The sequence below is a fragment of the Lepidochelys kempii genome, chromosome 2 (assembly GCF_965140265.1).
Source record: "Lepidochelys kempii isolate rLepKem1 chromosome 2, rLepKem1.hap2, whole genome shotgun sequence".
NCBI classification, from domain to species: domain Eukaryota; kingdom Metazoa; phylum Chordata; order Testudines; family Cheloniidae; genus Lepidochelys; species Lepidochelys kempii.
In genome coordinates, this window is record NC_133257.1 from 155,412,215 (window position 1) to 155,436,104 (window position 23,890).

The 23,890-nt window shown below is 43.4% G+C and overlaps 2 protein-coding genes across 2 annotated transcripts in view; both read right to left on the reverse strand.

The window, feature by feature from the left end:
• The window catches only part of MSANTD3 (Myb/SANT DNA binding domain containing 3), a 33,063-nt gene extending 15,313 nt beyond the window's left edge, over nt 1–17,750 (reverse strand). The window contains exons 1-2 of the mRNA XM_073332502.1: nt 17,549–17,750; nt 1,647–2,096 (exon numbers count right to left, since the gene is read on the reverse strand). Coding sequence (XP_073188603.1) covers nt 1,647–2,064 — 418 coding nt within the window. The 5' untranslated portion in view covers nt 2,065–2,096; nt 17,549–17,750. The remainder of the gene's footprint in view (nt 1–1,646; nt 2,097–17,548) is intronic.
• Nucleotides 1–17,922, reverse strand: part of AHRR (aryl hydrocarbon receptor repressor) — a 228,281-nt gene extending 210,359 nt beyond the window's left edge. The window contains exon 1 of the mRNA XM_073332501.1: nt 17,764–17,922. The gene's annotated coding sequence lies outside the window, so the exon portion shown is untranslated. The remainder of the gene's footprint in view (nt 1–17,763) is intronic.
• Between the last annotated feature and the right edge of the window lie 5,968 nt (nt 17,923–23,890).

Sequence of the window (23,890 nt, forward strand, 5' to 3'; positions counted from 1 at the left end):
AGCCTCTTGATCATCCAGTGGCCCCACTAGTTGTTTAGCAGGCTTCCTGCTTCTGATGTACTTAAAAAAAAATTTGCTATTACTTTTGAGTTTTTGGCTAGCTGTTCTTTGGAAAACAATCTCAACTATACATATAAAATGATGGCGTCTAAATTAGCTTTAACTACTCATGAAAGAGATCTTGGCGTCATCATGGATAGTTCTCTGAAAACATCTGCTCAATGTGCAGCAGTAGTCAAAAAAGCGAACAGAATGTAAAAAAACATTAGGAAAGGGATAAATAAGACGGAAAATATCATAATGCCACTATATAAATCCATGGTACACCCACACCTTAAATACTGTGTGCAGATGTGGTCACCCCATCTCAAAAAAGATATATTAGAATTGGAAAAAGTACAGAGAAGGGCAATAAAAATGATGAGGGGTATGGAACAGCTTTCATATGAGGAGAAATTAAAAAGACTGGGACTGTTCAGCTTAGACAAGAGACGACTAAGGGGGGATATGACAGAGGTCTATAAAATCATGAGTGGTATGGAGAAACTGAATCAGGAAGGGTTATTTACCTTTTCATATAAGAACCAGGTGTCACCCAATGAAATTAATAGGCAGCAGGTTTAAAGCAAAGATAATGAAGTATTTCATCACACAATGCACAGTCAGCCTGTGCCACTCATTGCCAGGGGAAGTTGTGAAGACCAAAAGTATAAGTGGTTCAAAAAAGAATTAGATAAGGTCATGAAGGAGAGTCCATCAGTAGTTATTACCCAAGATGGTCAGGGATGCAACATCATGCTTTGGGTGTCCCTAATCCTCTGACTGCTAGAAGTTGGGATGGGATGACACATGATGGATCACTTGATAAACTGCCCTCTTCTGTTCATTTTCTCTGAAGCATCTGGCACCGGCCCCTGTTGGAAGACAGGATACTGGGCTAGATGGATGATTGGTCTGACCCAGTATGGCCATTCCTGTGTTTAGAAAGTTGGTTTTACAGTATTTTATCTGCATGCTGTCATGCTACTATATTATGTCCTGTGTGAGATATGTAGAGGTTTTTAAAGTTGTTAGAATAGATTTATTCCACTGCAGTGACAGTCCAGAAAAAGATGTGGAAAGTTTTGTGGGTTTTTTATATATTTTATTAAGAGTTCATTTAAAAAAATAAAAGGCTGGAGGGAAGCAGAGGGAATTCTTGCCTCAGAGGATAATATCTAAACTTGCTGCTTGTGAGGAAGAAAATAGCTGGTGATCAAACAAGCAAAATGATGCTTTTTAAACAATCAGAAGTGCCCTTTGGGACTTTCCTCTTCCTCTTGTGTGTGATGGCTATCAGGAAATAGATGATCGGTCCACATCTGGAAAGGTCAGCTGTTTCAATGATAACCAGTAACTTAAAAATGTACATAGTTTTCTTCACACTTGTAAAAAGAATCAGATTTTACTACTGTGTATCTAGTGAAATATACAGAAGGCCTCAGTATTTTTGCTGTGAAATGACTTTTTAATAGCCAGCAATAAAATTTAATAGAGAGATTTACACTGCTAAATTGAACCCCTCTACAAATAGAATAAATAATGAAAATGCATACACACCCTTAACTAGAACAGTGTTACTTGGATCACTATAGTAGCATTTATACCTTGGTTAGAAGCATCAGGTTGATATTCAGAATCTTCTTCTGGTGGACTCTGTAAAAAGTACATTTGCTCAGGCATCATGCTGGCAATCTTCTCTTTCCCTATGATGTGAGTATTTATAAGTGGACTAATACTTCTTTTTACTTTCTCACGTCTTTCATGTGCCATTATCTTTTTTGTCCGTGCCTTGATATTTTCCCAGCATTTTTTTAACTGCTTGAAATCTCGTAGTGATACACTAGGTTGAGAATTATATTCATGGGCAAGCGCTTGCCAAGTACGTTGTTTCAATGCAATAGTTCTTGCATCGCTTTTTTTACACTCAAGTACATATTTGTATTTTTCAACTAATGCAAGCAGCACACTCTTTTCCACTTCTGAGAAGTATTTAGCAGGTTTTATTATTTCGTGGTTTTGCATTTTCTACTGTTTCTCTAGGAAGCCAAAAAATCCTATAAAAACAAAATGTAAAAACAAATAAGGATTGGTTGTTCATTCCGGCATCAAATAATTATATATCAGCAAAGGATTCCAAAATTATGCCTTCAGTTAATAATTTCTAAAGTTGTAATTCTACAAGGCCTCCTTTTTTATATGATAGCTGAATAAAATGTTGGGATAACTAGACAAAATATTCAGGTTATCTATAGTATAAATATCAGCTCTTATACAACAACACCTAACTAAACTGTTATGTAACAAGCACATGATACAGGATAAGCTTCCCACCTTAATTATGATTGACAGGCCAGCGATGCCACTGTATCATAACATTAAATAACTATGTGTAGCTATAAAAGTGTTTAACTTATAGAAATAATTTGATTTAAAAGGGATATCCAGAGGGTCATCTACGCTACCCCCGTCATTCCAGCAAGTGAGATTTTAGAATTGTTACTGCATAATTGCTGGCTTAATGTCTAAATCTAGCCATGAATAGCTCCAGTGAAAAGGATTCCACAACCTTTTTTGCAGCTGGTTTCCTTGTTTATCTAATGGTTGTAAAGTTTGCCTAAAATTGAACATACATTTTTCCTGCAGCATTTTAAAACAATTATTTTTGTTCCATCCTTGCTGATTGAGAATAACCAGCCTCTATCCTCTTCCCAACAAACCTTTCTAATGTTAAAATTCATGGCTCTACAATAATAGCGCAAATTATAATATCCCAATTATAAAATGCGGTGTTTTGGGCTTGCTATAGAAGTAGTCAAAAGATTTTTGAAACATGATCAAATATCTTGAAATGTATTTGTTTATTGTAATTTTCTTTTAGTCAATATATTTTCCCCCAAGTGTTCTAAATCACTCAGTCTTATTTCATTCTACAATATTATAGGACAGAGAATTCTGCCTTTCTACAGAAAGCCCTATTGGAGGACTAAAGATATTTGGAAAAATATCATGAAGTTGGGAAGAGACAGGGTTTGAATCAGTAGACTTGAATGCATTTATGGAGAGGGCCAGCCTCTCTGGGTATGTCTACATGCAATGTAAGCCTGGGTTTGGATTCAGATTTGAGCCTAAACCCTCCTTCCATTTACACACAAATCTGTCTGAATCAGGACAGTAAGCCATCTGGACCTAAGAGCCGGTGGGGGTGGGCCCGAGCCAGAGTCCAAACTATCATTTGCAGCATGAATGCAAATTAAAGGAATTGGCACATGAAATTGCAAGCCCATTATCAAGAATTTTTAATGAATCTGTAAACTCAGGGATTGTACCGTATGACTGGAGAATTGCTAACATAGTTCCTATTTTTAAGAAAGGGAAAAAAGGTGATCCGGGTAACTACAGGCCTGTTAGTTTGACATCTGTAGTATGCAAGGTCTTGGAAAAAATTTTGAAGGAGAAAGCAGTTAAGGACATTGAGGTCAATGGTAAATGGGACAAAATACAACATGGCTTTACAAAAAGTAGATAGTGCCAAACCAACCTGATCTCCTTCTTTGAGAAAGTAACAGATTTTTTAGACAAAGGAAACGCAGTGGATCTAACTTACCTAGATTTCAGTAAGGCATTTGATATGGTGCCACGTGGGGAATTAGTAGTTAAATTGGAAAAGATGGGGATCAATATGAAAATTGAAAGGTGGTTAAAGGGGAGACTACAGCAGATCTTACTGAAAGGTGAACTGTCAGGCTGGAGGGAGGTTACCAGTGGAGTTCCTCAGGGGTCGGTTTTGGGACCAATCTTTTTATTACTGACCTCGGCACAAAAAGTGGGAGTGTGCTAATAAAGTTTGCAGATGATACAAAGCTGGGAGGTATTGCCAGTTTAGAGAAGGACCAGGATATCATACAGGAGGATCTGGATGACCTTGTAAACTGGAGTAATAGTAATAGGATGAAATTTAATAGTGAGAAGTGTAAGGTCATGCATTTAGGGATTAATAACAAGAATTTTAGTTAGAAGCTGGGGATGCATCAATTAGAAGTAATGAAGGAGGAGAAGGACCTTGGAGTATTGGTTAACCACAGGATGACTATGAGCCGCCAATGTGATATGGCCATGAAAAAAGCTAATGCGGTCTTGGGATGCATCAGACAAGGTATTTCCAGTAGAGATAAGGAGGTGTTAGTACCGTTATACAAGGCACTGGTGAGACCTCACCTGGAATACTGTGTGCAGTTCTGGTCTCCCATGTTTAAGAAGGATGAATTCAAACTGGAACAGGTACCAAGAAGGGCTACTAGGATGATCCGAGGAATGGAAAACCTGTCTTCTGAAAGGAGACTCAAGGAGCTTGGCTTGTTTAGAGCCTAACCAAAAGAAGGTTGAGGGGAGATAAGATTGCTCTCTATAAATATATCAGAGGGATAAATACCGGAGAGGGAGAGGAATTATTTAAGCTCAGTACCAATGTGGACACAAGAACAAATGGATATAAACTGGCTATCAGGAAGTTTAGACTTGAAATTAGACAAAGGTTTCTAACCATCAGAGGAGTGAAGTTCTGGAATAGCCTTCCAAGGGAAGCAGTGGGGGCAAAAGACTGATCTGGCTTCAAGATTAAACTCGATAAGTTTATGGAGGAGATGGTATGATGGGATAACATGATTCTGGCAATTAATTGATCTTTAACTATTCATAGTAAATAGGCCCAATGGCCTGTGATGGGATGTTAGATGGGGTGGGATCTGAGTTACTACAGAGAATTCTTTCCTGGGTATCTGGCCAGTGAATCTTGCCCATATGCTCAGGGTTCAGCTGATTGCCATATTTGGGATCGGGAAGGAATTTTCCTCCAGGACAGATTGGAAGAGGCCCTGGTGGTTTTTCACCCCCCTCTGTGGCATGGGGCATGGGTCACTTGCTGGAGGATTCTCTGCACCTTGAAGTCTTTAAACCATGATTTGAGGATTTCAATAGCTCATACATAGGTGAGAGGTTTATTGCAGGAGTGGGTGGGTGAGATTTTGTGGCCTGCATTGTGCAGGAGATCAGACTAGATGATCATAATGATCCCTTCTGACCTTAATATCTATGAGTCTATGAGCATGGATGCAGCTTGGGCCTGGTTCCCCAGATACATCCTGAAAGTCCACCAACAGTATATTCCACGGTCCTATGGACCAGTGTTCTTTGGCCTTTCTATCCCATAACTAGCCAACTCTCAGGAAACGGAAGCAACCCCCCCAGGTTCAAGTACAGGTGCTCATCGTTTAACCTTTCCATTTTATTCTGATCTCTGACCTGGAAACAGAGTGAACCATCTCACGTGTTAGCTATGCCTTTGCTGAGCACGCTGCTACCTGGTCATGGGACCACAGTCAGATTCTGGCAAATCTCTAGTGTGATGAGAGCAAGAGGTTCAGCTTCAATAAGAGTGCCAGAAATAACCATGTGTACCAAGAAATGTTGGAGAACCTGGCAGCACAGGAGTGTGTTCTCTATTATGAGTCCAGGCAGTCCCTGTGGTAGGTATATAATCCATGTGTGCAGGATTAAGAGGCCATATTGTTGGGCGGAGGGGTGCATAGAGTCCATAGACAGCTATAGTCCAAGCAGGCTACATCGTGAGCCATAGCTGCACCAGGGTAACTGCATGAATGCAGACAGCTTTCAGCAGCTCACAGAAGGCAATAATCCATATGGAAGCTTGCGCAGCATCTTGCTGATTTCATGTATTTTCATCCAACCCCAGGTGCTGATAGTTGCAAACTTTTCCTACATTAGACACTCCAGATGGGAGTCACATTTTGGGGAAAGGCACACTGGTTGGGCCCTCCTCTGTAAGTCACCAGCCCATTCCCCTTCTAGATGTGTTGTCAGTCACAAAAACGTCATTAGCATACAAGGTGACTTGCACCTGGTAGCTTGAGGCAGAATATCCCTTTGCCATTCAGGAACCTCCAGAATCATTATGTCCTCTAGAAGGTTGAATGCTTGAAAGGATTGTGAAAACATGTAGAAAACCCTGGCAAAGGGCATCACCCTGACACCTCCCCAAGGCTGAAATTGTCTGCAATATTTAAAAAAAGATAGATCAGTTGTAAATTTCACTGTACCATTAGGTGTGAAGGCTTTACACTCCGCTTAATTCTCAAGTGTTTCCATGGAGCCTCGGGGAAACCCTTGTTCTCGGAATATACTGAAGCACTCTTTTACAAAGTATCATTTTTTGGCCTTGAGATTTCAAGGACACTTTTGGTGGTGATGTAGTGAACCTTTTCTGAAGCATGGACACAATAATGTCCTGTTTCATTTCTGTTTTCAGGCTCTTCTATCTCTGCAGGACAGCCACAGTCCGGCAGAAGCTGGGGATGTCGCAATGCGATCAAAGAGGAAATGTGTCCACAACAGCTTTATGGTGCACATCATGGACAGGACCAGCCAGCAGTTTCAGTACCAGAGGGAGAAGGATTCACAACAAATTGAAAGGCAAAGTCTGATGAAAGACTTTCAGCGAAGTTCCTTCAGCAGGAAAAAGGAGGGGAAAAGACACAGCACAGCAGAAAGACCAGTTTGAGAGGCTGCTTGTGCTAATGACTGGGAGAGTGCAGGCCTCCATTTCACCTACACTTCCTGTGCCAGCACCATGGCTGGTGTCCCCTCCATGCTACCATGTCCTGCAGATCAGGAACCCATTGGATAATTTTGTGCTTGGGTGGCCCATGCAACCAGGACTGAATGCTAGTTGGACTGGGCAAATGTACCCCGTGTAATCTTCCACACCTGTGCAGTCCTCTACCCCTCTGCAACAGCGCCAAGTGCATGCAAAATGCACTAGAAGGGCAAAGAACATGGGGCTGTGGACACTCTGAAGTAGGGGAATCTTTTTTTTTTTTTTTGTGGCACTGGTTTCACAGGTTTAGATAGCTCACTGTTTGAGATACGCACTTTTTTATTTTGTTTTGGTCATTTCCTGACAACTGGCTTATACATTTTTAAAATAGTAATTTTTAATACATTCATGTTAACATATAAAGGCTTTGAATTCATTAACAGTTTATCGTCATCACTGCAGATGAACTACATAACACATGCATTTCAAAGAACAAATATAAAACCATGATGAGGCATTACTGGGAAGTCGTACGCAACAAAACATCTCAACATAACTTTTCAAATCCACAAGTAAAAACCTGAGTTCACCTCCTCCATAAGAAAATGCATAAGAGCCACCAGCCCCTCCACAATAGTATAAGCAGTCGTTCCATGCATAATTAAAAATTCATAACGATCACTGCCCTCCCTCGCATACAGCGATAGTACTTCATTTGTTTTGATATTGCTGTGCAGAGACAGCGATAAACATACTACTCTCTCTCATCCATTGGTCCATGGAAGGCCATAACTTGGGCACACAAAGCATCCCTAATTTCTGTTGCACTTTCCGGCTGAGTGTACTGGTCTAGCAATCCATCAGTGTCAAGAGTCCACGCTGAATGAAGTTGCTCACCTTTGGCTGCACAAAGCTTGGGAAGAGCACAGGGATGCAGACAGCATTGATAACACTGGAATCCAAACAGTCCTATGAACAGCACCAGCAGGATTTCCATCTGCCAAATGCACTTTCAACCACCATTCTGCACCTACTGAGAGTGTGATTAAACTTTCTTTTGCCCAGCCTCAGAGATCAGGGTACGGTTTCATAACCCAGGACAAAAGGGGGTCTTCTGCAGCAGGGACAGTTACTCCATTTATGACAATGTCATTTGGTGGGCACAGTGTCTCAGCCTGTCCATGATGGTAACTCCAGATTCGGGAAAACCCTGTCATCATGCACTTTGCCAGTGCAGCCTATGTTGGCATCCATGAATCAGCTTCTTTGGTTGACAAGGGCCTGCATAACAATGGAGTCCCTTTGCAGTTTATGTACTCATGTGCTCCTTGAAGATGGTAAACTATGGGCACATGAATCCCATCAGTGGCCCCTGCACAGTTTGGAAACCCCACAGCCAACCTGCCAACACCAAACTGGTTAGCAATGGACCTGTAGGAGTTAGAAGTAGCCAGCTTCCAGACAGTTATAGCAACCTGCTTCTGGACCAGCATGTATTTCCTCATTCTTGTGCTGAGGCCAGCTGTTCACAAAGCTCCAAAAACATTGCTTTCTTCATGCAAAAGCTCTGGACACACTGCTGGTCATCCAAGGGCTGGATGATAATGTAATCCCACCAGTCTATGCCTGTGGCTCTGCTCCACAAGCACCAGTCTACACAGGGGGCATTAGCTGCTTACGACTCTTGGTATAGTTGCATCAGCCAGTTGGAGTCTCCCAGGTCTGTATCATCCTCCTCCACTGAGAAGTACCTTTGGTAGGTCAGAAAATGCTGTCAAAATGTCCACCAATCTCTGATGGATGCTCTAACCATTTCCTAAACAGGAGCGAAAGCGTGCCTCATCCACATTACCAGCTCTGGTTGACAGGAGCATGCAGACCCAAAAGATAACTTGGTGTTGGCAGGCTGAGACAACTTCCAGTAAAGTGCCATGGGATGGACAGTCAAGTTTTCCCCACAGTGCACCATGAATGAAGAGCTAGAGCAGCTACACCAGGGGAGGGTGCCAGAAAGCCTGGGATAAGCTGGTTTGACTCTGGTCTGCGTAGTGAAGTCTGAATGCATGAGCATGGGTGTGAAAAATTCTAAACCCCAGGTCACTAATCAATGTGGATAGTCAAATGTGGGCTTAGAAACCCGTGCCCACAGACTCGGGTCCCACAAACCCATGCTTACATTGCAGTATAGACATACCCTCTATGGATCTTTGAGTCCATCATCCTCTGGCAATACTGCTCATACCTGGATCTCCCTTCTGCCAAAGGAAAAGGTGCATTGACAGCAAGGAATGGGATTTCCCATAGGCATTAGTTATGGAGTATTTTCCTGTGTGTTTAACAGAAGATTTTGCTGCAGAGTATCTTTTCCTCTTGTCATGTTCCCTCCCTGCTTAGCCACTTTCCCTAAAATCATGTAGCCCCAAAGACTTGTGAGGTTTGCACAGAGAAGGTTTTGTGCAGTCAGAAGAGACCTATTAAGACATTTAGTTAATCTCCTTGCCAATGCAGTATTCTTCGCTACAACACACACTCTAGTATATTGTCCAGTGCAGTGAGGCTTCCCTTATTTCCCTGAGGAGATCATTCCAAAATGGAACAGATTTCACTGTACAAATATGTTTTCTGGTATTCAGCCTAAATTTTTCCTTTCTACATTTCATCCCACTAAGTCCTAGTTAGTCCTCCCTGTACCACCCTAAATAAATACTTTCCTTCAAACACATTTACAGTCAGCTATTCTTATCTCCTTTCTCAGTAGACAACTGATTTATTAATATTTTCAGAATGAGTGACAGAAGAAATAAGCAAAGGTCAAAAGAACTCACTTATCAATAGCTGGGATGTGAAATCCTCACTTCTGTATTGTCTTGTCATTATAGTTCCCACTTTGCTATTGTTTGTCTGTATAATCTCTGTCTGGTTCTGTGATTGTTCCTGTCTGCTGTATAATTAATTTTGCTGGGTGTAAACTAATTAAAGTGGTGGGATATAATTGGTTACATAATCATGTTACAATATGTTAGGATTGGTTAGTTAAATTTCAGGAAAATGATTGGTTAAGGTATAGCTAAGCAGATTCAAGTTTTACTATAATCTGTAGTCAATGAGGAAGTGGGTGGGGGAGATGGGAGATGGGAACAGAGAATGGGGGTAAGAAAATTGGAATCATGTTTTGCTAAAGGGGGAAATGGGAACAGGGAATGGGAGTAAGGAAGTTGGAATCATGTTTGGCTAAGGGTAGGAATGGGAACAGGGACACAGGTGTAAGGCTCTGTGGTGTCAGAGCTGGGAAGGAGGATACTAAGGAAGGAAACTGGAATCATGCTTGCTGGAAGTTTACCCCAATAAACATTGAATTGTTTGCACCTTTGGACGTCGGGTATTGTTGCTCTCTGTTCATGCGAGAAGGACCAGGGAAGTAAGTGGGTGAAGGAATAAGCCCCCTAACATCTTGGTGCCGGTGACTCGGATGCATCGCATTGGATAGGTGAGTGGCAGCCTGTAAGTCCCCCTCCCCAACAGTCCGCGCAGCTGCTTGTTGCGGGTTCTGGCAAGCCAGGGTAAAGGATTTTTTGGATAAATGGATAAGGAAGAACCAGGGCCCATACCAGGTGCAGGGGGTCAACCTGGGATGAGATTTAAAAGGAAATGGAGGAAGTGTTAGGGGACCCAGAGGGATGGGGGGTGGCTGAGGAGCCCACCCTCCTTGGTATATGGGTAGTGGAAGAAGGTCCCTGCCCATGGGGGCTGAATGCCTTCCAGGGAAAGGAGGCACTTCAGTCCGCTTGTGAGAGGTTTGAAGTAAGGGCAGCATTATGGGAAGCTGCCAGTAATCTTTCAAGTTTGGTGCTGCTTCAGCAAGGGCTGCTGAAGGTTTTTAAATTAGTTAGGGGTAGTGAAAGAAGATTTGGCACAAAAGGGTTTATAGTCAAAAGCAGAGTTAACAGACGACCTTTAGAGACTGGAGCTGGGACTTGGTCCTGGGGGAGTGGAGAGAAAGAAAAAAAAATGTTTCAAAGTGCAATCTGCCTTTCCACACTCTTTTGTTTTTCTGAAGTTTTAATGGAGGGTACTTTGGATACTTATGTGAGATGTCAAGAAGGAAGTTTTTGTTTAATGATAAAACCCAGTTATATAAATGTAACTGTATGTGCAACTCTGAGCAGTCACATTGGTTGGAAGCTTGGTAATTAAATTATCCAAGGGGGTCAGGTAGAGTGGCTACTACCACCACTGTGCTTCTGTCCACAGAAACCTTTACAGCTATTCTGAGGGAAAATGGGCCCTTTTCCCACAGAAATGGTCTATAAGGGACTGCTGCAGGCAGCAGGCAGAGAGAGAATCTGATCAAAATTATTTTACTTTTGGGTAATGTAATCAAAATCACTAAAGGATGGAAGGGGTTTCTTTTGGAACTTAACTTGGCTGCCCCTGGTTGTGTCTAGTTGTGCAAGATGGAAGTGTAATCGGGGTACAGTTGTGTAAAAAGAGTAATTACAGTGCAAGGGATGTTAGGCAAAACAGAATTTTGTGTGTGTGCACAGGTAAAAGAAAAGGAAAAGGGGAGGAATGATGGGAACGCTGAGCCTTGGGATGGCTCTGGGGGATTAGATTGTTGCTTTGGTGGGTGTGCATGAAAACTCTGTAGGCATGGGGGAGGCAGTTACACCTTGTGTAAAATTAATATGGCTAACATAATGTGTGGAGGTTAAACTATACGGAAGGAATGTGCATTTTCCCAGGACGTGTGCAGTGTATATTGGAGAAGGAGTAAAAGAAATGCAAATAAAACATGGTACTTAATTAAAATCCTAATAGGGCTCCAAAAGGAGCCACAATAGGTTGTGCTTTCTTTTTCAGATCTCTGCGTGTTTTGGAGCAGGAGATGAAAGTAATCAGAACTCTGGTGGAAGTAAAATGCTTCCCTTTTAAGACAGTGTCTGAGCTGCTAACAGCTTTGGATCCAGAAGGAAGCTAGTAAGCCTCTGTGTGTAAATGCAAATTACCTAGCTGATGGGCACAAAGGAGCTGCAAATAAGGAATACATCTGGTCAGCAAACAAGCTACTAGAAGACTCAGATTATGGCCCTCCAGGAAAGGGAGGTGAAAAAAACAAGTCAAGCCTGAAAATAAGGGGGACAGGTTGACCTTAAGGGGGGTGTGTGTGTACAGTGCTAAAATCTGAAGCTGTGTCTCAGCTATTACCTGAGAATAAACTTAAAGCTTGGTACAGCAGAGAAACTATTGCAAACTCGGTCTGTTGTACAAGAGGGGAAACTGAGGTACACCATCTCATGAATTTCATAAATGACCAGTGAGTGAGGTAATTCACTAGCCTGACTATAGAACAAAATAAGGACAGCCTGGAGGTAATTCTTCTGTTTTTCCTGCAATTAGCAAGGAAATTTGTAAAAGAAAGTGGTATTATTATTAAGCAATAGTCTGTCCCCACCATGGGGACGGAAATTGTTTCTTTTGTTTTTCAGACACTCTACAAGCAAGCTGGCGCCAGTGGAAGAATAACTCAGAATACCATGGATCTGTGTTTTGTGTTGTTTGTTTGTGGTGTTTGTCTTGTTGCTAGCATTGCTGTGTTTTAATGAACAGAAAATCTCATGACATGGGTGGGGGATGGCTTCAAAAGGCTGACCTTGGGGGGGAAGATGTGTATGGGAATGCAAAATGCTCAACTAGGAGGCCAGCACCTGTGTAATAGCTACCGTGGTACCTGGAAATGGAATGGCAGCTAAGGTGGCCCCCACAAGCCCTATGGAAATAATGAGAAGGGGAGGAGCTCACTGGGAATTAATGGAGGGGTGTGTAAAATAGTGTAAATCAATAGCAGATGTTTGGATGTGCCCCTCTCCTATGACTATAGAGGAGCAGGATCAATGGCCTAAGCAAGGGGTGGACAATTGGGTGTACTGTGTATAAGGTGTTTTTCTGGGAATGTACATAGTACTGGGGGCACAATTACACCAGCCCATAACCAAACTACACACATCTACATGCTGCTATCTGGACTTTGGTGCACAAATGGATCTGTGAATCTTATTGCTGTGAATAATCAAACCAGGGCTTACTGCCTGATTCCATACCAAGTGGTCAAGCTGGTTTGGACAATATCCCATTTCTCTGTGAACATTCAATGAACTTATGATATGGACAAAAGCAAGCAAAACCTGCAGGGTAGCTTGTTGCAACTGCCAGCAACTGGACACATAAGATCGTGACCCCGTCGAAGGAGGACAGGCAGTGTTTTGGGGGTGTCTCGGATGTTGGACCATACTGCAGTGGTCAGGACTCGGTGTTGCTGTGGATTTTGTATTGTTAACTGTACTTGTGTTACGTTGCATATGGAGATAATCTATAAGTAATGTAGTAAGCCCTCCAAACCCTACAGTGTACTAGACAACCCGGACCCAACCTTCTCGGGCCTGCTATAATGGGAAGTCTGGAACACTAATTGGAATAGGTGTGGTATGCCCGTACGAGAGAAGGTGCAGGGCACTATACTACACAAGGGGCAGTGGGACAAATGGAATATCAACACCTTCCACCTTGATGCCTGGCCCTATCAGGAAATGTGTCGCCATATGTCCTATGCTTTTCCAGGGATACTGGGGCAGGAGGATCCCAAAAGAAAAAGAAAAAAAAGGGGTGGAGTGTTAGGATATAGATACTCAGGCCTGTCTGCAAAGGCCTGTACTTTAAGAATTTAGGGGTATTCTTATCACTTGGCTAGTTCTAGAAGTATAAAAGAAAGAATCAAAATCACTGTCTGCTGATGTAAGGGCCTTCTCTTACTGTGACAGTCTGAGGCCCTGTTCTTAGGCTAAGGCCTTTGGCTAAGCAGCAGAGGCAGCCATAAGCTAGGAAGGGAACAGTCACATCCTCACATTCCAAACTAGTCACATTGAAATAAGGTGCTATTGGGCTGTTAGGCACTATCAGGACAGGATTGTATTCCTATCACCTCCAGAGAAAGGGAAGTGCCTAGAAAATTTAAAAGGAAACTTAGTTTGATAGCATCCTGTCTGGCAAGAACTCACTTATCAATAGCTGGGATGTAAAATCCTCACTTCTGTATTGTCTTGTCATTATAGTTCCCACTTTGCTATTGTTTGTCTGTATAATCTCTGTCTGGTTCTGTGATTGTTCCTGTCTGCTGTATAATTAATTTTGCTGGGTGTAAACTAATTAAGGTGGTGGGATATAATTGGTTACATAATCATGTTACAATATGTTAGGATTGGTTAGTTAAATTTCAGAAAAATGATTGGCTAAGGTATAGCTAAGCAGAACTCAAGTTTTACTATAATCTGTAGTCAGTGAGGAAGTGGGTGGGTGTGGGTGGGGGTGTGGGTGGGTGGGGGAAAGGGGAGATGGGAACAGGGAATGGGGGTAAGAAAATTGGAATCATGTTTTGCTAAAGGGGGAAATGGGAACAGGGAATGGGAGTAAGGAAGTTGGAATCATGTTTGGCTAAGGGTAGGAATGGGAACAGGGACACAGGTGTAAGGCTCTGTGGTGTCAGAGCTGGGAAGGAGGATACTAAGGAAGGAAACTGGAATCATGCTTGCTGGAAGTTCACCCCAATAAACATCGAATTGTTTGCACCTTTGGATGTCGGGTATTGTTGCTCTCTGTTCATGCGAGAAGGACCAGGGAAGTAAGTGGGTGAAGGAATAAGCCCCCTAACATCCAACAATCCTCAAAACAGAAGAAAGAAAACCAGAAAGAAGGGGGGGATATCCGAGGGGATAAAAAAGAACAAACTATGGGGTAGGAATTGCAGCAAGATGGACAGGAAATAAAATAAGGAGCTCAGCCTCAAGGAATAAAAATACAGTTGAGAGGCTGGGACTGAGAGAAAATAGTAAAGACAGATGGAGAAAATACTGCTTCCTTCTATTTGGCCATTTACTGTACTGCATCTTGATTTTTCATTTTGTAAGGAGAAAAAAAGGTGGAAAAAGAGAGGGAGCTGGGTGGCTTGCAGAGGAGGGAGGACCCTCTGCTGTGACACTTCCTGCCTCACATCATAGCAGATGTCCCCTGTTTCTTTGTAAAAATCTGGTCTCCCCACCTGATGACAGAGGAGTTCCTCTCTGTCTGTAATCCCAGCAGTGCACATATGCGCAAAGAAACCCTGAAAGCATAGCAAACCAGGTATTCTAATTGCTGCATTGAATACAAAGAAAAGTATACCAGCTTTAAAAGTTTCTTAAATATAATGAAAAAAACAATTTAACAACAAGAGAAGAAGCTGCCATCTGTGATGATGCAAACTAGGAATGAGTAGATAAACTTTCCTATTAGCATTAGAAATTAGTAAGTTTCAAAATTGCTGTTAAGTAAAAATCAATGCACTCTGCCCACTCATCCATGTTACTCAGGTCATTCTAACATACCACACTGCTCAGCAGCTTCAAACAGCCTCCAAAACCAAAACTAAAACTTTGCCACAAAGTGTGGCATTTCTTCCCGCAAAAAATCTTATAGAGGTCCATGATGGACAATATTCATTCGTATATCAGTGGCAAGTTTAAAGTCCAATACCTTGTGACTAGGACTAGGGAAAGGGGGAGATTTTCTGCTTTCCAATGGGCCATGCTGTACTTGCTTCTACCTCTGGAAAAGTGAGTGATGTTGTGGTTCAAAGGTTCAATCACTCATGAATAATGCAGCCATCTGAAACTTACAAGTAAACGTTTTATACCACACCTTCATGTATTACTAATATTTATTATTTGCATTGTGGTAGCACCAAGGAGCCCTCCTCATGGACCAGAAACTAGGCACTATGTAAATACAGAACAAAGAGACTGTCCCTGCCCCAAAGAGCTTACGATCTAAATATTCATTCTCTCTCTCTCTCTCTCTCTCACACACACATATATACTTACTATTATAATCAGATCTTCACATGTACATACAGTCTGCATGTGCCCCCATGGAGCAGGCAGGGTCATGGCCTGACTCCATTAGAAGGCTTAAGAGACTGCCAAAAGTTGTTTGAGATACCTAATGACTAAATGCATCAAGAATGTGCTTTGAAGCACCTTCTCTTAGATACTTCATCTGCTTGCTTCAATATGTCGCGGCACATTTCCAGTCATTAGATAACTAAGAAGTGCCTTGAGACATCTCAAAACATCAGATCTTTTGAGAAGGTGCAGCGAGATACATCAATACATTTGTCCCTTACATGTGCTGAACGACTTCTGTCAGCCCTTTGGCTATTCCATGGAAGAGGAGAAAGAACTCCCTTAGCTCACATCCCATGGAACAAATAATTTCCATGAGATATGGGCCATGGACTATAAATGTGCCCAGTAAAGATTTCTAGTAAGCAGAAATCTTTGTTGAAATGGAAGTAATTTTCTGTGCATGTCCCACAGGATCAATATGGGAACAAGTTAGGTGCGTGAAAAACTGTTACATGGTAAATCCTGAGAAACAAAGGACTAAGTATTCTCACACCCTTACCTGTTCCCATACAAATTCCTCTTGCAGTCACAAGCATGTGCAGAAGATAATTTCAGTATGCCCAACGTTCTATGCTGGCATAGGGCATAAACAATACATACTTTGCATTAAAAAACAAATTAGTGGATTAAAAGTTACATACTGTGCAAACTGAAACCTTTATTACTTTAAAATACTAAACTATTTTCATTCCACCTTATCTTGGAAAGCATACTTCCATGAGGACTAAATGTTCAACCTTTTTATATTTGGCTGTTTTTGAGTTATTTATTGGCAAAAGTAGATTGGGAGAATTATTATATTTTAAAAAGCTACACACAGAGAAAGAACAAAGCAGGTGTGTATTATTTTATACACACAAAATACTCTAACTCCAACATCTGCATCAATTTCATGTGTACCTTTAAAAAAATTATTTTCAAGCTGAGCCCAAGGATGGACAATTTCAACTTCAAAAGACACATTTTTGAGAAAGTTACGAGTAAGAGAAGATAGAATTAGAATGGAAAGCCTTACCCAACCCTATCTTTAGTTTTCATTAACCACAAACATTATGCTATATATGGATATCATCTGCTATTTAACTGCAGCCATCTCGGGGGAGGGGGGTGGTAAAGTTGAATTCATTTAACAACACACAGCAGCATTACAGACAGTAATGGTTGAGCAGGAAAATGAAGAAAAAATTATTCAATTTAAGTTAAAGGAAAAAATGAGAGTAGATAATATAATGATCAGAATTAGAAGTTGGTCATGACACCATGGCTAAAGCCCTTGTTTTTAGGGGGTGGGGCAAAATGGCATTGGATTTGTAATGACCCGAAGCAGTCAGGATGCTAGGTTTACAGCTCATTCAAATGATGGAACTGCCAACAACCCAGTGTCCCACTTTCCTACAGCATCTAGGTTTTCCTCAGTGGTCTCCTATCCATGTATCACCTAGGGCTGACCCTATTTAGCTTGAGATGTAACAAGATCATAGTGCGAGACAGTACGGCTGCAAGCATGGTTTCTCTAAAAGCAGATTTTCCACTATGTGAATTCACAGTTGTCTTTAAATACGTTGTAATTAAAAATACATTACTAATCATAATGAGAGGTATACATAAACTATAATATTAATATTAAAAATCATTTTTTAAAATTTATTTTCTAATCCTGTTTTAGTACAAAGTGTTAATAGTTACTGTGGGTTGTTAGATAAAAAGACAGGTAATTAATTACAGTCCACAAACCTGTTTGTATTTCTGTACTGGCAAAATAAAATTTTAAAGCAACCCAACCTACTAGTTATGGAGGACATCAAAAGCAGTTTGTGTAAGGCAAGAGGTAACAGAGGCAGGTTATTATTTCTAATGTTTTCCTGGAATCTCTTTTCAAAATAGACAGAAATATGAATCCTACCAGGCTTTCATGCATCAGGACATCTCAAGCATTAAGAGCTTGTTCTTATTTCCTTGCTGGTTCCTTCTTTCCTCTTCTAGTTAAATGAAACAGAACAGATTCTAGCCTGACAAAGAAGAATGCACCACCCAATGCATACATACAGGCTGCAGCTGATACACAAATACAGAAACATAAACCATGGCAGAAATAATGAAAAATGTTCATGTTATTACCCCAAGTCCCAGGAAGGCCTCGCTCTGTTGTATATGTAAAAATAACCCCACCCTTAGATACCAAAGCACAGCTCAAATGATTTCTCTGTACTCTTAACAAAGCACCACGATTACCAATCTAATCCCCTCCCCCTACTCCGTTACTGTGTCGGGGCTGGGCCTTTTTCCTTCTTTACCTCCCTACCGGCAGGTCAGACACCGCTCCTTCAGCTCCTACCAAACTCCGATCTGGATTTTCCTGCCCTTCCGAGTGAAATCAAATGAAAGGAATCCATTTCATGCATGTTACAGTGGAGGAAGATCCAAAGTGGATGAGTGGGTGGATGTTATTTTCATTTATTTATTTTAGGGGATCTGACCACCTGTATCCCACATGCCAACTTTTAGACTTGATGAAGAGGGAGAATTTGGTTTGATGTAGGAAAAATAAAAATAAAGTTCCTGGTTCCCCTACAAAGTTCCAAAATATCAGGTGCAGTATCTTGCATTTTAGAAGATTCTCAAAGATAACCTGCAAAGAATGAAAAACCAGGCTTGTAACATTTTTAGTAGATGATGAAGACCTGAAAGATTTCCCTTTCCTGGCTTTTACCACTGCCCTCTCCTTCCCGCCCTCCCCGAAATTCTGGTCTGCTGAGCCTGGAAGACTTCGGAACTAGCGAAATCACAAGAAGAGTGAAAGCTAAGGGAGAAGTGTTTTTAGTCAAACTGTTTAGAATGAATTGTTTTTGTTAACTGTCTCAGTTTCTGCATTGACTGCTCTCGCCTCCGCCCCCAACCATCTTTCTGGTCTTCCTTGAAGGCACCCTTTTAAGGTTTCTAGCTCCCAACCGTTACCTCCTCTTGGGAGGAGGACACCTGTGTCTCTCTCCCTACAGAGGGAGAATTTAGGCTTATAGTCCCTATGCACTTCACTGTGGTTTCTCCAGCATCCAGAACCAGTGGTTAACATTTCTCCAGGAGCTATTACAGTTACCAACCAGCCTTCACAAAGCAAACTGCTCTTGTTCTTAGAATAAAAGCATTACACAGAAGACATAGAGAAGACAATAAAAACCTATCCTAATGCTAATAGCATACTAGAGGTATCCCAGCTTCCAATAGCAGCAGGACATCTGGGCAGCTGGCCAAGATGCAAGCTGGATCCATTTCATGCATGTTACAGGGCAGCCACATGCTAGAACAGTCTGTCAGAATTAGCAGGCAGCTAGCACTATCCCCTTGAGGTCACCTGGTTAGACCCTTGTTTGTGGATCAGCTGGACCTTGGATAATTAGCATGGGCCTATTTTAGGAATCACAGGTGATTACCTCAGTAAACATATCAGGGCTCCGAACATTCACACCCAGAGGTGACTCATCAGTCTCAGAAAACTCATCACAATTAGGGGTCAATCTTTCAAACCCCAATGCTGGCTGTGCTCTTTTGGCTACAAGTCTATGGGCTTGGCTACACTTGTGAGTTAGAGCACGTTAAAGAAGCCCCGGACGCACTAGCTCACTACCCGTCCACACTGGCAAGGCACGTCGGGTGCTCTGACGCCGCAGCTAGAGCACTCCTGGTACTCCACCTTGGCAAGTGGAATAACATTTGGTGCGCCCCTGCTGGAGCACCACGGTGCCAGTGTGGATGCCCTGCTCTGTTAGTGCACTCTGATCGGCCTCCAGAAGTGTCCCACAATGCCTGTTCTAGGCACTCTGGTCATCACTTTGAACTCTACTGCCCTGCCCTCAGGTGACCAACCTTCAGACCTGCCCTTTAAATTCTCTGGGAATTTTGAAAACCCCCTTTCTGTTTGCTCAGCCAGGCGTGGAGTGCTCTCAGCAAATCTTTCCAGGTGACCATGCCTCCACACACCAGGCGATCCCCAGTATGGAGCAATGGCGAGGTGCTGGACCTCATCAGTGTTTGTGGGGAGGAAGCTGTCCCATCCCAGCTGCGCTCCAGCCATAGGAATTATGAAACCTTCGGGCAGATATCAAGGGACATGATGGAAAGGGGCCATGACCGGGACACACTGCACTGCAGGATTAAAGTGAAGGAGCTGCGGAATGCCTACCGCAAAGCCCGCAAGGCAAACAGCTGCTCCGGTGCTGCCCCTGTGATCTGCTGTTTCTACAAAGAGCTGGACACAATACTTGGGGGTGACCCCACCTCCACTCCGAGTGCCACCATGGACACTTCAGAGCCCAGTTCAACAAGGCAGAAGGAGGAGGAGGAACAAAGCGGGAGTGAGGGTGCTGAGGCGGAAGAAGACACCCCAGAATCCCTAGATGCATGCAGCCAGAAGCTGTTCTCGCCAGGAGGAAGGTAGCCAGTTGTGGCGGCCAGTACTTGGGGAAGGACAAACACCAGAGGAGGTTCCCGATAAGCGGCTTTTATTTTGGGAAGGAAGTTATTCAGTGCGGGCTCTTGGGGCGAGGAGGGTTAGGGCTGCATGCATGCCTAGGTGCGGAATAGGGCACTGATGTGCTCTCTCACATCGTGGTAATCGGCCTCAGTGATCTCTTCAAAGGTCTCATCCAGAACTTGGGCAATGCGCTTGCGCAGGTTTCTCGGGAGAGCCACTGTGGTCCTTGTCCCAGTAAGGCTAACTTGTCCGCGCCACTGTGCCGTGAGGGGCGGGGGGACCATTGCTGCACACCGGGAAGCTGCATTTGGGCCAGGGCTGAAGCCGCATTGCAGTTGAAGACCCTCCCTTACTTCCCAGGTCACCCTCAGCAGTGAGATATTTTCCAGGATGAACTCCTGTGGAAAATGTGGGGTCAGTGTTCAGTATAGGGGCCCACTGCCGCTGTTGGCTCTCCCCAAGGCACAGAAACCCAGAGGACAGTACAGCCGTGAAACAATCAGTCACACTTGACCCTGTGCTTATTCACCATTTTGGGGCTCCCGTGGGTTATGTGTGCTCGTTTTGGGATGGGCAAATTATGCTATTGTGTAGACTGTGCTTGCCCTTAAGTATGGAGGAATCATTGCTCTGTCTGGTGTGAACAATGCTGCCTCTGTTAAGTGTTGCATTTTGCCTTTACAGATGAAATCTTGAGATCTCAGCTGTCGGTGTTATCACCGGCCAAAAGACTCCAAAGAATCACAAAGAGGCCATGTAGAAGCAAGGAAGACATGTTGCATGAAGTAATGCAGCATTCAAGTAATGAAAATCAAAAAGTGTAGGAGTGGCGGGACAGTGAAAGGAGGATCCGCCAGCAGAATGAGGAGCGCCGGCACAAAAGCGCGGTGGTCCGGCAGCAAAGCACGGATCGGCTGATAAGCATAATGGAGCGCCAAGTGGATGCTATCCAGGTGCTCGTAGCTATGCAGGCGGAGCACTACTGTGCCCCCCCCCCCGCAGCCCTTGTCCCAAAACTCTTTCCCTTGTGCCTCCATGTCACCTCCAACCCACTTTCCCCAACATCTGGGTTCTTACTGCCACCAGCTGCCTCCAACACCTGTAGCTTCACCACCCAACCCTGAAAATTAACACCCTTAGTCATTGCATCAGCCCCCATCATCATGCAGTATAGCCATCCTGAAGTGCAGCACTCATGCACAGCACTCCAGACAGGAAGGCTGAGTATGATAACAGGACATACACTCTGTGATTGTACCATTCCCCACCCCACTCCCTTGCCCTTTCTGTTTCCCAAGCAGTTGTGTTTATTTTCAATAAATGAATTTTCTTTTCAATAAATGGATATTTTTGGCTTTGAAAACATTCTTTATTATTGTATAAAGTAAAAGATACCTTAGCCCAGGAAAGAAACAGGCACTGCAAGTCAGCGTAGCAAACATAGATTCCTACTAACATTGGAACCACTGCACTTCACTCCCATGCAGGGCACCAGACATTACTGGTGGCTTTCAGCCTCAAATTGCTCCCTCAAGGCATCCCTAGTCCTTGCAGCCCCGCACTGGGCCCCTCTAATAGCCCTGCTCTCTGGCTGTTCAAATTCAGCCTCCAGGTGTTGAACCTCTGAGTTCCATGCCTGAGTGAATTGTTCACCCTTCCCTTCACAAATGTTATGGAGGGTACAGCACGTGGATATAACCGCACGGATGCTGTCATCACCCAGGTCCAGCTTCCAATACAGAGAGCACCAGTGGCCCTTTAAACAGCCAAAAGCACACTCCACTGTCATTCTGCACTGGCTCAGCCTGCTGTTGAACCACTTCTTGCTGCTGTCAAGGCTCCCTGTGTAGGGTTTCATGAGCCACGGCATTAAAGGGTAAGAGGGATCTCCAAGGATCACAATGGGGATTTCGACTTCCCCTACGGTGATCTTCTGGGAAAAAAGTCCCGGCTTGCAGCTTCCTGAACAGGCCAGTGTTCTGAAAGATGCATGCAACATGCACCTTTCCAGGCCAGCCTGTGTTAATGTCAGTGAAACGCTCACGGTGATCCACATGTGCCTGGAGAACCATAGAGAAATACCCCTTCCGATTAATGTACTCAGAGGCTAGGTGGGCTGCTGCCAGAATTGGAATCTGTGTGCCATCTATCGCCCCTCTGCAGTTAGGGAAACCCATTTGTGCAAAGCCATCCACAATGTCATGCACATTACCCAGAGACATGGTTCTTCTGAGCAGGATGCGATTAATGGCCCTGCAAATTTATATCAACACAATTCCAGCGGTCAACTTTCCCACTCCAAACTGGTTAGCGACTGATCAGTAGCTGTCTGGAGTTTCCAGCGTCCAGATTGCAATAGCCACCCGCTTCTCCTCCATCAGGGCAGCTCTCAATCTCGTGTCCTTGCACCGCAGGGTGGGGGCGAGCTCCTCACACAGTCCCATGAAAGTGGCTTTTCTCATCCGAAAGTTCTGCAGCCACTGCTCGTCATTCCAGACTTCCATGAAGATGTGATCCCACCACTCAGGCTTGTTTCCCGAGCCCAAAAGCAGCATTCCACGGTGGTGAGCATGTCTGTGAATGCCACAAGCAAACTCGTGTCATATGCGTTACTCGAGTCAATATCATCGTCGGAGCCCTCACTGTCACTTTGGATCATAAGGAATAACTCAACTGCCAAATGTGACGTGCTGGCAAGACTCGTCAGCATACTCCTCAGCAGTTCGGGCTCCATTCTCACAGATCGAAAGGGAAGACAGAGTGTGGAGTACAAAAAACATTGAAAGATGGCGCCAAGTGTGGACAGAAGCACAGGGATTGCTGGGATGCGAACCGATGCATCACGGGGTGTTGGGACAGGACCCAGAACGCCCCGCGCTCCCTATCACCTTCCCACAAGCCACAGCGCCAGAATGGGAAGAGGTGCTCTGTGGGATAGCTGCCTATAATGCACCGCTCCCAATGTCTCTGCAAGTGCCGCAAATGTGGCCACGCCAGTGTGCTTGCAGCTGTCAGTGTGGACAGACTGCAGCGCTTTCCCTACTGCGCTCTCCGAAGGTGGGTTTAACTCAAAGCGCTCTACATCTGCAAGTATGGCTGTGCCCTATGCAAGTTTTTCGACTGAACATGAACCCCAGTTGGACAATTCAACTGTTTCTTTATTCAGCTCAGGCCTTTGATCTCCAGTTTCCAGGAACAGATAATCACCAGTTAATGGCTCTCTCCTCAGGGCATAGCTTCAAAAGGCTGGTTTTTGCATAACCAGAGTTGAAACATTTTCATTAATCAATCCCTAGGGATTCCCCTACTTAACACTTATCATCCCAAAAGTCCATGCCTGTCTGGCACATCTCAATATAGTCTTTTGAACTCCTTACACTTCCCGGACTCACATCTACCACATTAACATCTATTTAACTTCTACACACAAGTTGCAATGGTTTAACTGAAGATGTGATTTTAAACTAATTTTGCTAAATTGGTGCAATTTTGTGTGTGAATACTCTTAAAGTGATTTAAATCTGATTTATAGCAGTTTCGCATGTCCACACACAGGTTTGCTTTGGTCTAAAATGGTATCAATTTGTGTCTAGACAAGCCCTTAACGTCTGGAGAAAGAAAACCTTTGTTGAAGATTCCCCACTTTCAATTAAGGTGTAAGAGCTAACCATCTACATCATCTGAGACTCACAAAGAGATTCTCCAGCAGACTCATGGAAGATCAGACTAAGGCTATGTCTACACTTCAGAGGTAAGTTGACTTAAGTTATGTTGATG